The following is a 12,998-nucleotide window of genomic DNA, read 5'->3' on the forward strand; positions in this document are numbered from 1 at the left end:
TCTGGAGTCACGTGATCATGCACGTGTAAGAATTCTGGACTCCCCGTTCTCTTCCTCCCGCCAACTACAACCGAAGACGTAATTTGATTGTTTAATGTGCTCGTTAAGCCTTGCGTATGTCTCCCTGGAATCCCGGGTCATGCTTACATCAATCTAACCTTCCTTGCATCACCAACACATTCATGGACCTTGGTGTACACCCGTGCACCACATCAACATATACTACACCGAAACCATAACGGACCCATTTTGCATTCTCCAAATAAACCATGGATTTCGTCAGTTTCGAGTCATTTGCCAATGACGAGCACCTCCCGCTGCCCCAGCCGTCCCTTCTGCTTCCCCTCAAACCACACATTGAAAACTTGGGGCTCATGTCGAACTTCTCAAACCTCAAGTCTTTCTTGAAGCTGAAGGAACAGCATGTAGAGGGTGAATCCGAGGCTGCAGAAGCCCATCTCGCTGAAAAATACGCCAGTCTCTCGCTTAAAGCATTGGATGTGGGGGATCAAGGCGAATCAACTCCAGAAACGACACAGGCTTCAGATAGAGTCTCAGCACTCTCTAAACGGTTGGCCAGAGCACTCAATCCAGCCTTGTCAGATACGGAAATCAAGGAATTGTTTGGATTGTTGGAATCAAAGAACACGGATATCTCTGTTATGGCTGATCCAGGCGTCATGGGGTCTGTGGCACGGAAGAACGTTAGAGGAGAAGTGGAAGCTGACTTGATCAAAAGCCATTCAGTGGCATTGGCAGACTACGGTAAAGTGGTTCGTCTGTTGGAGGTACTAGGAGGCCGTGTTGATAATCTAGATACACTTGTGGCCGATATAAACCAACGTCTTGACGCTGACCAGAAAAGTGCTTCTCATATTTCTAAAGATATTCATGAACTCACTACCAAACAGGCAGGCTACAGAATCAAAAAAGAGCTTTTGGCTAATTTCAAAAGAACATTCACACTCAATGAATACGAACAGCTTTTGCTTACGTCCGGCGACATCAATGCCGAATTCTTCACAGCTCTAGCACGCGCCGAGGAAATAAACGACAAGTGTCTGATCCTTCTAGCCTTGGACGATCCGCTGTTGGGTAAATCGGTGATGGCTAAAAGTACCGAACTTATTGAACGTGCAGTGGGCAAGATTTTGACATTTTGCAACCGTTCGTTGACAAACTTATACCTGATGAACGATAAGTCCAGAACTGAGACATTGCATCATTGCATGGAGTATCTAAAAAAGAACTCTGTAAGGTACACTGCTGTAATTGATACGTATGTTGAATCAAGAACAGCTGTTGTTTTGGAGGAGTTTGCCGCCCAGACTAACAGAAAGGGATCCGCAGGCCATGTGTCTAAGGAGCCTCGCCCAGTCTATTATACATCTCATGATCCTGTCAGGTTTGTTGCAGATATGCTAGCGTACGTGCATTCCGTTGTTGTCAATGAAACAGAGATCCTCGAGGGATTATTTCAGGACGATTCCGAGGATTTTAGGAACACTAAAGCGGACATGATGGGCCGGATACTCGGTGCCTTGGGCAGGCCCGTAAAGGGAACCATAGAGCAGCTCATGTCCCAGGAAACGAAGATCCAGGTTATGCATAAAATCTATACCAACTTGGAACTATATCTTATGATGTTCGAAAAGCTTGAATTTGCCAAAACGCTCGTGGATAGCTTGAAATCGCTTCTTGACTCGGCTCGGTCGAGAATAGTCACCACCGTCAGCAACAAATTAGCCTCAATTGCTTCGTCAAATTCCGCCCAAATGGACTTGTCGGCAGATTTGCAGCCGCCGGAATGGATACTCAATTTTTATGGGGAATTGTTGCCTCTTGTCGATAGCATGACGCTGGAGACGATCCTTTCGTTACCCAAAGAGGAGCACGAGAAATTTCTTGACCTAATCGTGGATAAGCCGATCTCTATTTTTGAATCTCATTTGAGCGGCGTGGGTAAAACACTCAACAAAGAAGAGGTGCTCATTTTCAAAGAGAACTTTCTTGATTTGGTACTTTCCAAGATCATGCCACTCACCTACCTTAACGATAAGGTACTCGAGCTTCATGGGAAAATTGGCACATTTACGAAAGAGGTTACGAGATTTCATTTGGATAAGCTTTTGCAGGAATGCCAACTATTTGATTTCTTTAATATCATCAACATGATATGTCCCTTGGATGACGAAATCTTCGACACTGACATGTACGAAGCCATCCAGGAAAACAAGCTTTTCAACGAAGAAAAAATAGCCACAACCAACGACATCATGCAAGAAGTGCTCCCGAGTGCGCTTCTCGATGTACAGAACAGCCTCATGAGACTTAACCTGCCAACGATCGTAACCGAGGTTATTGAGGCTGTGATGGTGAGTTTCACGCAATTCTATAGGTGTTTCCGAGCCATTGTGGAGCGGTTTTTGGGCGATGGTTTGTTCACATGGCTGGCCATGGAGGTTGCTACACTTCTCGGGGTGGAGAATGTAGTTTCACAAGAGTGAAGGGGGGCAATAGAGTTAAAAAGCCATGTTATAGTTGGCATGCAGCGAAGCAAGAAGGAAACCCCGTGGCAAACGCCGAACTTTTCCAGAAATGGAACTCGACGAGGCTAAGAGGTAAAACTCAAAGTGTATGGAATGGATTGAATTGGATTGGTGTCGGCATTGAGCTAACCGCTGCAGGAAATATCCAAAATAAATATATGCTAAGGGGGAATTTTTTTTTTGGGTACTGAAGGAGTACCGCATGGCATCGCATGGCATGGGGGGAGCCCATGGGGCTGGTGCATCGAGAGAGATCCACAGGTAAAAATATTCTTCATGTGGCCTCGGGGTTGGCTTATTTTGTTGCAGTGAGCGGCGTGCGCATTGGGTTACCGTGTGTACAGTAGTAGTCTCGAGCCAAGCATGTGCACTAGTGCAATCATGCATTGCAGCGCACCGCAGGACAGGACAGAGCAGGTTGAACGCAGAATAGAGACAGACAGCGCATTTCGAGAGGTGAAATCGAAGCCTCAGAAGCGCATTTTCTGCATCTCTTCCCAAACACTCATAACGGTTGGTTTTGGTTATTCTGCTTAATCTGAGACTTTCTGCCTTCCCATATTGTTCAAGTGTCTCTCAATGGCACTGAACCACGGCCGTATCCGTCTTTACGGTAATAGTCCATGGGATAGTAACCGTCCTGCCAGCTGTCGGCGCCAATCATAACCATAGCCTCGTATGGCGTAAGTAAAGGTTTCTCGAAAGCGTAACCCCAGTCTATCGAGAGTCTGGGACACGCCACTTGCACAAAAGCGTCAATGTCATCAAACATGGCTAATTTCGCCGGGAAGATTTCACTGAGAATGATCTTCACCGTTTCCACGCCTATTTTCGCAAGGCCTTTCTCCAACCGATCTAAAGTCTGGGGATTACCTTGACGTCCTAAAGCACCCAAAATAAGTCCAATCTTTCGACTTCCCCTGGCATGCGCTATGGCGTCTTGTCGTACTTGCACCATTTGCTCTTGATCGTACTTCTCTCGCGTGAACTTTCTCAGGTATGGATCATATCTGAAAGCAACAATGTCTGGGTTGTGAATCATGGCACTTTCCAAGTGGAAGCGGCCGTCTCCAATGTAAACCATGGCGTCAATGTGCTCGTGGTCAAGCTTGGCAGACGTACACCCGAGGACCTCTCCTTTGGAAAGTGGCATGGTTTGCGGTGGGATGATATAAATAGGTTGAGCGGCGGCCTCGAGCTTCGCCCGGATGCTGTGAATGGTTGGATTGAACTGGATCGTGCCAAAACAGGCAATGCGGCTCCCGCTGGCAAAGTTTTTCTGGATGGTATTGATGAGATGCTGTTCTTCGATGTTGATCGTGACAAACACGTAGAGCACCTTGATGGCTGTAACGTCGATCGGCACAAGACACGAGTGGGCGTAATGAATAATGAAATCACAGTCTAGCGCCCTGGCCGTATAGTCATCAATACAGCATGCTCCATAAGAAACATCTCCCATCACCACAGTCTCCACATCACAGAACTGCTCCAAGATATCCGAAATCACAAGCGAATATATCAAAAGCCCCTCTGGCATCTGCAAAGCAACCCTCTTCGCCAGCTGTTTCCTGATGTTCCACACACATTTGTGGATTTCAAAGTTGTAGTTCGATGGGAGAAGCTTGATCGCCTCCGCAAGCTCCTTATCGTCCAAGATATCCTGAGGAATCTGGTTCACCGCCCGGCCAACGTGTCTCTTGACCACCGGCACCACCGACCCGTCGGCGCCTCGCACGGTTTTCCTGCCGACAAACCGTCTCTTTGGCTTCTCTTCCATTGGTAGTTGCAACTTTTTGATGCCTGCGATTTTCTCATCATCGCGGGTACTATATGTAGCCAAAAGACGATGAGGGAGATGGGATGACTTGCACTCATCTGATCCAACCCCAGCCATGCTTACGCCATTTTTCACTATCGACCAGAACGAGGAGTTTATTTTTATCAATGTGAAGGTGTCGCATATCAGGTTTTCTGCGCTGGCGATAGAGATGGTTGTGGACAATGAGTTGTTTATTTTCTCGCTTAACCCATACTACTTGAGGATAAGGCTTCCGTTTCCGTTGGTGGACGATGAGAGGGCTCATGCTGAGTTTGACCTGAAGGAAGGGTTTGTGAGGATCAAGGTGGCCAAGGAGAATAAGGGCCAGGTGTTTCCAGATTTGGATCTTACTGCTAAGCTTCTTGCGAGGAAAGAGCCAGAACTGGCCCCACAACAGAAACCGCTTATCGAGGACCTTGATGTGTCGAATGCTGACGTTTCTGAGGGAGTGGCTCAGGAGGGGGAGAAACACGATTGGGAAATTGAACAGACCGCCGAGACGTTGGAGGACCAGCCTTTGACGGTGCAATATGGGTTTAATAACGCTTACAATGGAGTCATTGGCGTTTCCATGTCGAATGGTAATGATATCAACGAATTGGGTAACCCGGAAGCTGCCCAGGGCCCTGACCGTGTGCTTGAACGACTCATCAAAGAGAACATCAAGTTTGACCCAGAATACTACGCAGCTGACTATATCATGGAAAAGTACCCTTCTCCAGATGACGATAAGATCTTTGCGGGTATTTTAAAGTGGAAGCTGCCGGCAACTAAAATGTTTGCCAATTGGTATTCAAAGAACCAGGCACTTCCAGCTGAAGAACGATCTCTGACAATGCCAGTGGTTTTTTCCAAGGAGGAGCAGGAAAAGATGCTTCAACTTCCTCGCAAGAACTACTTGGTTGACGATTCACATAAGCCACAGCTTTATGTTCTCATTGCATCTCTTCTTTTTGCATACCAGTATGATCTACGAGAAAACGAAGGTGAGCACAACATCGAAAGTGCATGGACAGTGGGTAAGTTGGTCCCCCAATTTGCATTCCTCGATTCCCAGATTCATATCTCAAATGAAAGCAGCAACGATACAATCTTGCGTGCTGCTATAATAGCATCTGTTCGTCGGGCACTCTCGTACCCATATCATAGAAACTATAAACTAGCACGAGCAGCTTGGAACGACGCATACTACACACTTAGAGGAGGCAAGAGAATGGTGCTCAAGTGTTTACTTGATTTGAAGGAGCTTTTCCGCTATCATGACGTTTACTATGTATATGACAAGATTTGGCTCGAGGACCTTTGCCTGTGGTTCATTGGTGACCAAGTTAGCGAGAACTTAATCAGAACTTTGGCACACGATTTGAAAAAAGAAGTTGATGCGTTGCAAAAATCGGATATCACTTTTGAAAAGGTGGATGACACACAAGATGGCGATGAAATGATCGCCCTTGATATTGGAGAAGTAGAAATTATGGCTGAGGAGTCGTTTGCAGCGGCAAACAGCGCTTGATTCTTCATGCATGAATAAGTTAGGGTATAATAGCAATGCAATAGATAGAGGGTATTTGGGATCAATTGGACAGTAATATGTCATGAGGAAAACGGCCCAGAGACTGGGACGTTTCACTGTTGGTATCTGTTTCACGTTTTTTCGTAGGATCAGTAAGAGTCACGTCGCTAGTGTCCATGGAAACATCGGGATCTTCACGCTTGACGTTTGAAGTCAGGTCCATGCTAAGGCGAGATGCGTGTCTGTCAAGATACGCCTCCTTTTGGCCAGTCATATCGACAGACATATCACTGGATTTGTGTCTTTTGTGAGAGTGTTGAGGTCTTTCGGGACTTCTGTCGCTTGGAGGCTGCTGGCCGGGATTCTCGGGCTTCCAATGATGAAATTGTATGACATGTTGAAACGATGTCATGGATTCCTGCGATGGGGCCTCTGTCATACGAGCTTGTTTATGCAACGGCTGAGCGGGAGATGGCCTAACCTGAATGGAAGAAGTAGCACCCAATGGAGACTGAAGATGGGTCAGTTTCTGCGTCAGCAGGCGAGTCCGTGGACCTGACCGTTCTTGTCTTTCCATACTCTTCAGCAGAGTCTCAGCTGGCATAGAAAAATGACGCTGGTGAGCCGGGAGGGTCTTTTGAGCCGGTCTATAGGGGGTTATAGGGTTTGATAAATTAGCAACCGCTGCAGCCCCGATTTTGGCTGGCGAAAGCGGTCTCCGGCTCGTTGAAGAAGAGCCTGCGCCGAATCTGAAATTAAGTGGCGCCACGGGACTGGCATTATCTTGATCTTGACCACGAGTAATTCGAGGCAGGGCTCCGAGGGTTTGTGTTGGAGGGTTCATGGACTCTGGGGCTATAAAGGGAGATCTGGTATCGGACGGGCGTTTCTGGTGGAACTCCGGTTGAAGATGCTGAGGGTGGGATTGCAGACCACGAGCTTGAGCTACCTGTTGCTGGACGTAACCTTCTGGAACAGGGCCCACACACATGGAAGGAATCATATGTGGAGGCACGTCGTTTTGCACGGCGGTTTGAATTATGGCTAAATTACGCAGGGCGAGCTCAAGTCTAAGCTGTTCCTGGCGAGACCTCTCTTGTTCAGTACGTAGTTTAAGCGCCTCCACGAGGTTAGCTTCAGTAAGTGGGATAGATGCAAATTGAGGCCCCAATATCTGTTCAAGCAGCTGGGCCGGCTGTGGTTGTTGTTGTGGAGGTGGAGGCGGTGGAGCCTGAGGCTGAGGCTGAGGGATGTGTTGCTTCTCATGTTGATGCCCAAACGACGGCGCCAGAGGCAAAAAAGGCGCCAGCTGAAGCTGTGGCGTTGATGCTTGTCGATGACCAACACTTTCCAACGGTCTGACGGGCGAAGCCGACCGGGATCGTGAATGGCTTCGTGAATGACTTCGTGAATGCGACGGCGGTGGAAGCAGATGACGCAGTCGTTGCTGATGCTGTGGCTGCTGTTGTCCCTCTGGCCTTTGTGCTTTGGAGTCGTCCTCAGAGAACTTGTCGATGAGGGAATGCACGCTCATGGATCCAGACATGGCTGTCCAGACATCTACACTGGGCCTGAAGGGGTGATGTGGAAGAAGCCTAGGCGCAGTGGTTCGAGGGGAGCGGCAAGAGGCAGCTTAGGAAGGTGAGGTAGCTGGATTGGCAAGGGTGGTGGAAGCTGGAAAGTGGTTGGAAGATAGGTTGTATCAGTTGTAATGGGGTAAACAAGAGAGAGAAGGAGGAAAGTGAAAGATGGCTTGTAGACGATAATCGGGGCTTGGAATCCTCCTGCAGAAGCCCAGGGGCCCGCGTCGTTGATCTGGGCGAGACCGATGGGAATGGATGAGGTGGGAAGGTTTTGTTACGTGAATGGGAGGGTGATTTTAGAGGTGGTGCAGGGAGAAGAAAATTTGGTTCCGAAAGTGGTGGTGTAGATTACGAATATGTAATTGGTTTTCCGGGAGGGCTTGTGTGGGACGTGATATGGGGGGAGCCACCATGGGGTATGTTTCGTTTGCAGCCACTGGTATTTTTCGGCTTGCCGCAGCTGTCATTGCTCAGCTTAGCGCGGCTGCTGAGCCTGGATGCGGTGTGTGGACTATTTTTTTTTTTTTTTTTTTTTTTGCTTCGTGCTGTGTAACCTCTGCCGCTGCCGCCTGGTGTAACTCGAAGCAACTCACTTTTGGTGCTGACCACTAAACTGGGTATAGTTATTACTTTTTCAGGGTTGCTTCGGTTGGAGCTTTTTAGACTTTTTTTTTTTTGTTTGTTTTGTGCTTGCAGCCTTTTACTATCCTGAACTTGCTTCTTTGCCTTTTTGGTGGGCTTCCGGTATTTTTTTGCATTCCACGCCCGCCTGTACCACTTGCTCCCGGGTTCAAACGTACCTCACCGCCTTATTGATGCCATAGTCATAACTCGTCAATGTTTCTCTTCCTCGTCGTCTCTCGTCTCCAGTTTGTTGTTATTTTCTCTGTTGTTTCGCTTGTAAGCTTTGTGATTCTTGTTTAAACCTTCCCAATCCTCTTGGAACCATTGTCTCTTCCTCGGTATTCATTGTCTCCGATTGTTCATCTATCCTCGCGTCGCCTTGAACTTTACAATCAACTAGCTCAGCACAAGTGACCCGTTGCATGGTTCGTGGATAGGCGGCGGTAACTAGAAATTTTCAATCTCAAACACGATCTGTCCGTCGTGATGCTTCAATTCGTTGACATGCTGCTTGAAGCGGTTTCTCCAGTCTGAAACCTCTTTGATTGGAAACCTCAATTCGCCCTTCAACAAGAGTCTTAAGCCCTCTTCGACCCAGCTCTTCTTTACTTCCAAGTCGAACTTTTCATAATAGCTGTACTTGGCAACAAATTGGTTTGCCAACGCCTGCAGCCACTTCAGAGCCCAGGGATTAAATACATCAGCGCCCGTGAAATCCACAAGTTTACTGATCAGGTACGATGGTTCGGGTAAGTTAAACTTACAGAAGGAGATAAACGAGCATCCTTCTGCTTTTGGTTTCAAAAGCTTTTCAAAAAGTGGACCCTTGGATTTGCCAAATAATGTAGTCAATTGAACGCCAGGCGCCATCTTCTTCTTGAATGGGAAGTTCACCTCGTCGAGCGATCCCATAGACATTGATCCCTGGAACATCTTCTTGCTGCCAACAATATCAATGAACAAGTCAAGTTTGCACTTATTGATGTTGGATGTGTCTATTGATGCATCTGGGGGAAGAGCTTCAAACATCTTCTCCACTATCTCGGAGGCAAAGAATGGAACCTTCTTGTAGTTGATTGGTGTTTTCTCGCCCGGGAGTACGAGGTCTTCATTCACCAAGTCATATGAAATAACGTGCACCTTGTGAGACCCCCCATTACTAAATCTCTCGGCGAGATTTTTCACTTTCGAGAGCGAGCTCTCCTTGACAACCAAAAACACATTGAGCGTCTCAAGCACATCGGTGTAGACACTTGAAAACAACATCTGCAAAATGGTGTAACCCAATTGAGTGTCACCACCATTGATGAGAACATTAGCGGACGCATTACGAGCAAATACCTGATCCATTACCAGGAGAGCCAGTTTTGCTCTACAATATGAGCTGCCAAACACAGACAATTTTGCCAAGTCTGGAACATCCGCTTTCAATTGCAGATCATTTTTGGGATCAGCCCTCTTAGCAACGTTGGCTGCCACTTGGGGAAGATCCGAATTCGACAGAAAGAGGTCTGAGGAGCTTCCATCATGATCTTCCGCCTCGGTACCAATGGCAAAAGATGTTGGGTCAAATGAGAGATTGACGTTCAAAGCCTCCAACTTTGTGAGCACTTCGTCATGAACTGCAATCAAAATGTCTCTTCCTGGGGTTACAACAAGGGCCGACAGCAAGGAGCCTTTCCGCTCTTCTGGGTTGACAACACCAAAGACGGTTGTCCCTGGGGTAAATTCCGAGCCTTCAAGCTTGGATCCAGGGCGAATGACCGTACCCACAAAGTCAAAGCCCAAACCAACCTTCGTGTTGGAAAGGTTCACCAAGTACTTGTTGAGCTTGGAAATATCGTACGAAGCGAGGGATACGTATTTTATATCCACAATGACCGAATCCGAACTGCAAGGGTTTGGTGTTTCCCAATAATTGAAATTGAGCTCCGTCTGCTTGTTCACAACAGAAATGTCCTTCACTGCAACACACCTTCTGTCTCTCATGTCTTTAAAAGGTTTCGCCTTGACCTTAGGCTCAAACACATTCTGGAGCGTAGGCAAAGGCTTTGGTCCTTCAGGTTTCGACTCCAAATATGCCAACTCTGGAGGAATCTTCGAGAAGGGGTTACTCTTCTCCCTATCTTTCCTCCGATCATCAAGGTACTGGTGATGCTCCTCGAGGTCTTCCTCTGGCTCAGGCGCAAAGCCCACCAGCTTCCGTTTCTTTGGTTCGCCCATAGCAGCCTTTGTATCTTCCGAAGCCACTTCCAGATCCTCTTCCGCAATTTCCGTTCCCGCTGGACTTTCCTTCTTTTCCTCAATGCGGTGCTCTTCTCTTGGCTTTTCCACATTCGACTGTTCAGGGGCCTCGGTCTCCGCAGCCACAATGGCCTCCTTCACTTCTTCTGGTTTGCTTTCAGTTTCCGACATCCTTGCCTAATATGACTACCCGACACTAAACAATATCTTGCTATGCACTGCCTGTCAGATCAAGTAGTTCCTTATCGAGAAACACCTTCTGTCACCCCCGGACCGAATAAGTCCTGGTGCGCGCCTCCATACACCACTATCACCAGAAAGCACCTACCACCTTCCTGTTTCCTGTGTTATTACGTAGCCACACTGGACTAGGTGTTCATTTGATATATATCTAATTGTTGGGCGTACATGTGGGTGTTTTTGCTACTATGTTACGTGCTAGCAAGCATTGTGTCGCTTGCGTTTCTCCAGTACCATATCAACTTGTTCCACCATAAGATCTACTTGCTGGTGCCGTTGTTTCTTGCCATTTACATGCCGCTATCAATTACGTTTTTCTTGCCGGTGGACTATGTGAAGCATAACTCGAAAACGGATATTTTTGGTTTTACTATAAGTGATCAGGCCATTTTGCTTATATGGAAGTCAAACTATTGGAGTACGTTCTTGCTTACATGGCTTTTACTCCCTGTGCTTCAAGAGTTCTATAGATCGGGTCATTTCCATAGACTTCCCAAGCTTAAAGACGCTTTCAGGGAGCACCTTAAGTTCCAGGCGGTTGTGCTTTTGGTCGGCATTGCGGGTGCAATTTATTTAATGCTCGAGGTTGGTCTTTCTGTTGGTCACTTGAGATCTATGATTATTGCCTTGTCTCACATTTACGCCTTGGTGCTAGCGCTTTGGCTTATGGCACACGGATTGATTGCCATTCCTAGAAACAGATGGGTCGAGGGTAACCTTATGCAAAATTTGAACCATCACTATTTGAAAGTACCAAGGTTGGTGGATGCTTTAGAAGATAGCAAGATCGCCTTCAAGGAAGACCTTCTTCAGGTTTTGGTTTTGGAAATGAACTACACGTCTATGAACGTGGAAGAGAACTTCGAGTTCAGAGATTGGATCTTCTCTCTTTCAAATCAGATCCTCCAGACCTTCGTGACAGTGTTTCCCGCCAGTACGTTTACGACCTGTCGAACGCAATTACAAGAGACCAGGTCAATGTCAATTTCCTCAAGAACTTGACTTACAACTTCCAAAACCATTTGTATAAGCTCACTGCTTATGAATCGGAGTACAACATTCTACTAGGCCAGATTTCTCGCATACAGACATTACTTGCAGCCAAAGCTGCCGAAAATCCATTTGAAAGAGACCAAATAATGCTGTCGCTTAAATTCAGACCTTTTCCTCCACAAGTCAACTATTACTTCCAATGCTACGTTCAGCCAGTTTCCCGCAGAATTTTTTCGGTGCTTCTTTTTGCTGTGTCCCTTGTTATTGTCCAGTCAGAGTTTTTCCATTCCACAAAGTTATCGCTCATGAACACCTTGGTTTATCAAACTGGTATTCACAACCATAATTTCTTACAAGCAGTGTTCACGAGTGTCATCTTTCTGTACATGTTGTTTTGCTCGCTTAACTCTATGGCAAAGCTTAAAATATTCAACAAGTACCATTTGGTGCCTAGAGATTCTGACCCAGTTTCGGCTGCCTTCTATGCATCTTACATTGCCAGATTGACTATTCCACTTTCTTACAACTTCATCACGCTTTTTGCAAGCAGAGACTCGATTTTTGAAGAATGGTATGGTAAATCAATCCACTTGACTGGATTGTTTAACTTGATGAACAACTGGATCCCAAGGTTGCTTCTCATTCCAATTGTCTTGACCACGTTCAATGTTTACGAAATTGTGAAGAAGAAGCTCGGCTTCCTGGCTGACTTTTACGGTGCTTGGGCTGACTTTGATAACGATGATGAAGTTGCCGAGTCTGAAGACCCACTGGCAAAGCGTAAGGATCTCATCATTGTGGAAGCGAGAAGAATAGTTTCCCTTGAACTCAACCGTCGCAACCAAGGTCCACAAAGGGTGCCCAACTACACCGATTCTTCAAGCAGGCTGAGCAGGCTGAGGAGAACAAACGATACAGCATTGAACGACACATTGGCTAGCAATATAGGCCAAACCTTTGGTGGATCTTTATCCAACAGAATTGATTCTTATCATGACGAAGAGAGTGAAACAGGAAGACCATCATTCGGAAGTGATATGTGGACCCGTTTGGGAGGCACATTTAACGGAATCAAAACGCAGTGCTGACAAGATTCGGGAGACAAGAAGCATCGTATCGTGACGATCCTATTGATTCATACGACTACGATGACGATGCCAATGAGAACTTAGTGCTATAGACAATTTAATAGAATATGGATGGGTATGACTAGATGTATATGCACCCAAAAAACGAGCCAGACAAGAAGGTGTAGAACATATGATAAGCAGTCGAAGTAAAAAAAGCAGAGTCATCCAAGAAGATAATTTAACATTGGCTTCTGTTTGACTTATGGATACCTTTTTACTACATCATTTTGCACCCATTTCTGTGTTTTACACCCGTACCTCTTTACTCACTACATCTACTGCCCTTCAATTATTCACCTA

The 12,998-nt window shown here is 46.6% G+C and overlaps 6 protein-coding genes across 6 annotated transcripts; 3 read left to right on the top strand and 3 right to left on the bottom strand. All coding sequences in view use genetic code 12, as the record gives it.

Moving 5' to 3' along the window:
• Window positions 1-269: 269 nt before the first annotated feature.
• CXQ85_002431 (Golgi transport complex subunit) lies at window positions 270-2,507 on the top strand (the record flags this gene model as incomplete). The annotated part of the gene is made up of 1 exon (XM_025486106.1): window positions 270-2,507. The coding sequence occupies one exon, from the start codon at window positions 270-272 to the stop codon at window positions 2,505-2,507; it is 2,238 nt and encodes a 745-aa protein (XP_025341571.1).
• A 607-nt stretch (window positions 2,508-3,114) lies between these two features.
• Window positions 3,115-4,329, bottom strand: CXQ85_002432 (2-(3-amino-3-carboxypropyl)histidine synthase; the record flags this gene model as incomplete). The annotated part of the gene is made up of 1 exon (XM_025486107.1): window positions 3,115-4,329. The coding sequence occupies one exon, from the start codon at window positions 4,327-4,329 to the stop codon at window positions 3,115-3,117; it is 1,215 nt and encodes a 404-aa protein (XP_025341572.1).
• A 115-nt stretch (window positions 4,330-4,444) lies between these two features.
• Window positions 4,445-5,884, top strand: CXQ85_002433 (Hsp90 cochaperone; the record flags this gene model as incomplete). The annotated part of the gene is made up of 1 exon (XM_025486108.1): window positions 4,445-5,884. The coding sequence occupies one exon, from the start codon at window positions 4,445-4,447 to the stop codon at window positions 5,882-5,884; it is 1,440 nt and encodes a 479-aa protein (XP_025341573.1).
• A 61-nt stretch (window positions 5,885-5,945) lies between these two features.
• Window positions 5,946-7,430, bottom strand: CXQ85_002434 (uncharacterized protein; the record flags this gene model as incomplete). The annotated part of the gene is made up of 1 exon (XM_025486109.1): window positions 5,946-7,430. The coding sequence occupies one exon, from the start codon at window positions 7,428-7,430 to the stop codon at window positions 5,946-5,948; it is 1,485 nt and encodes a 494-aa protein (XP_025341574.1).
• Window positions 7,431-8,538: 1,108 nt separating this feature from the next.
• Window positions 8,539-10,506, bottom strand: CXQ85_002435 (uncharacterized protein; the record flags this gene model as incomplete). Its single annotated transcript, XM_025486110.1, has 1 exon — window positions 8,539-10,506. One exon carries the CDS (start codon window positions 10,504-10,506, stop codon window positions 8,539-8,541), a length of 1,968 nt encoding a protein of 655 aa, XP_025341575.1.
• A 237-nt stretch (window positions 10,507-10,743) lies between these two features.
• CXQ85_002436 (LMBR1 domain-containing protein) lies at window positions 10,744-12,748 on the top strand (the record flags this gene model as incomplete). The annotated part of the gene is made up of 3 exons (XM_025486111.1): window positions 10,744-11,490; window positions 11,511-12,600; window positions 12,651-12,748. The coding sequence occupies 3 exons, from the start codon at window positions 10,744-10,746 to the stop codon at window positions 12,746-12,748; spliced, it is 1,935 nt and encodes a 644-aa protein (XP_025341576.1).
• Between the last annotated feature and the right edge of the window lie 250 nt (window positions 12,749-12,998).

The sequence above is a fragment of the Candidozyma haemuli genome, assembly GCF_002926055.2.
Source record: "Candidozyma haemuli strain B11899 chromosome Unknown C_2014730914, whole genome shotgun sequence".
Taxonomy (NCBI): domain Eukaryota; kingdom Fungi; phylum Ascomycota; class Pichiomycetes; order Serinales; family Metschnikowiaceae; genus Candidozyma; species Candidozyma haemuli.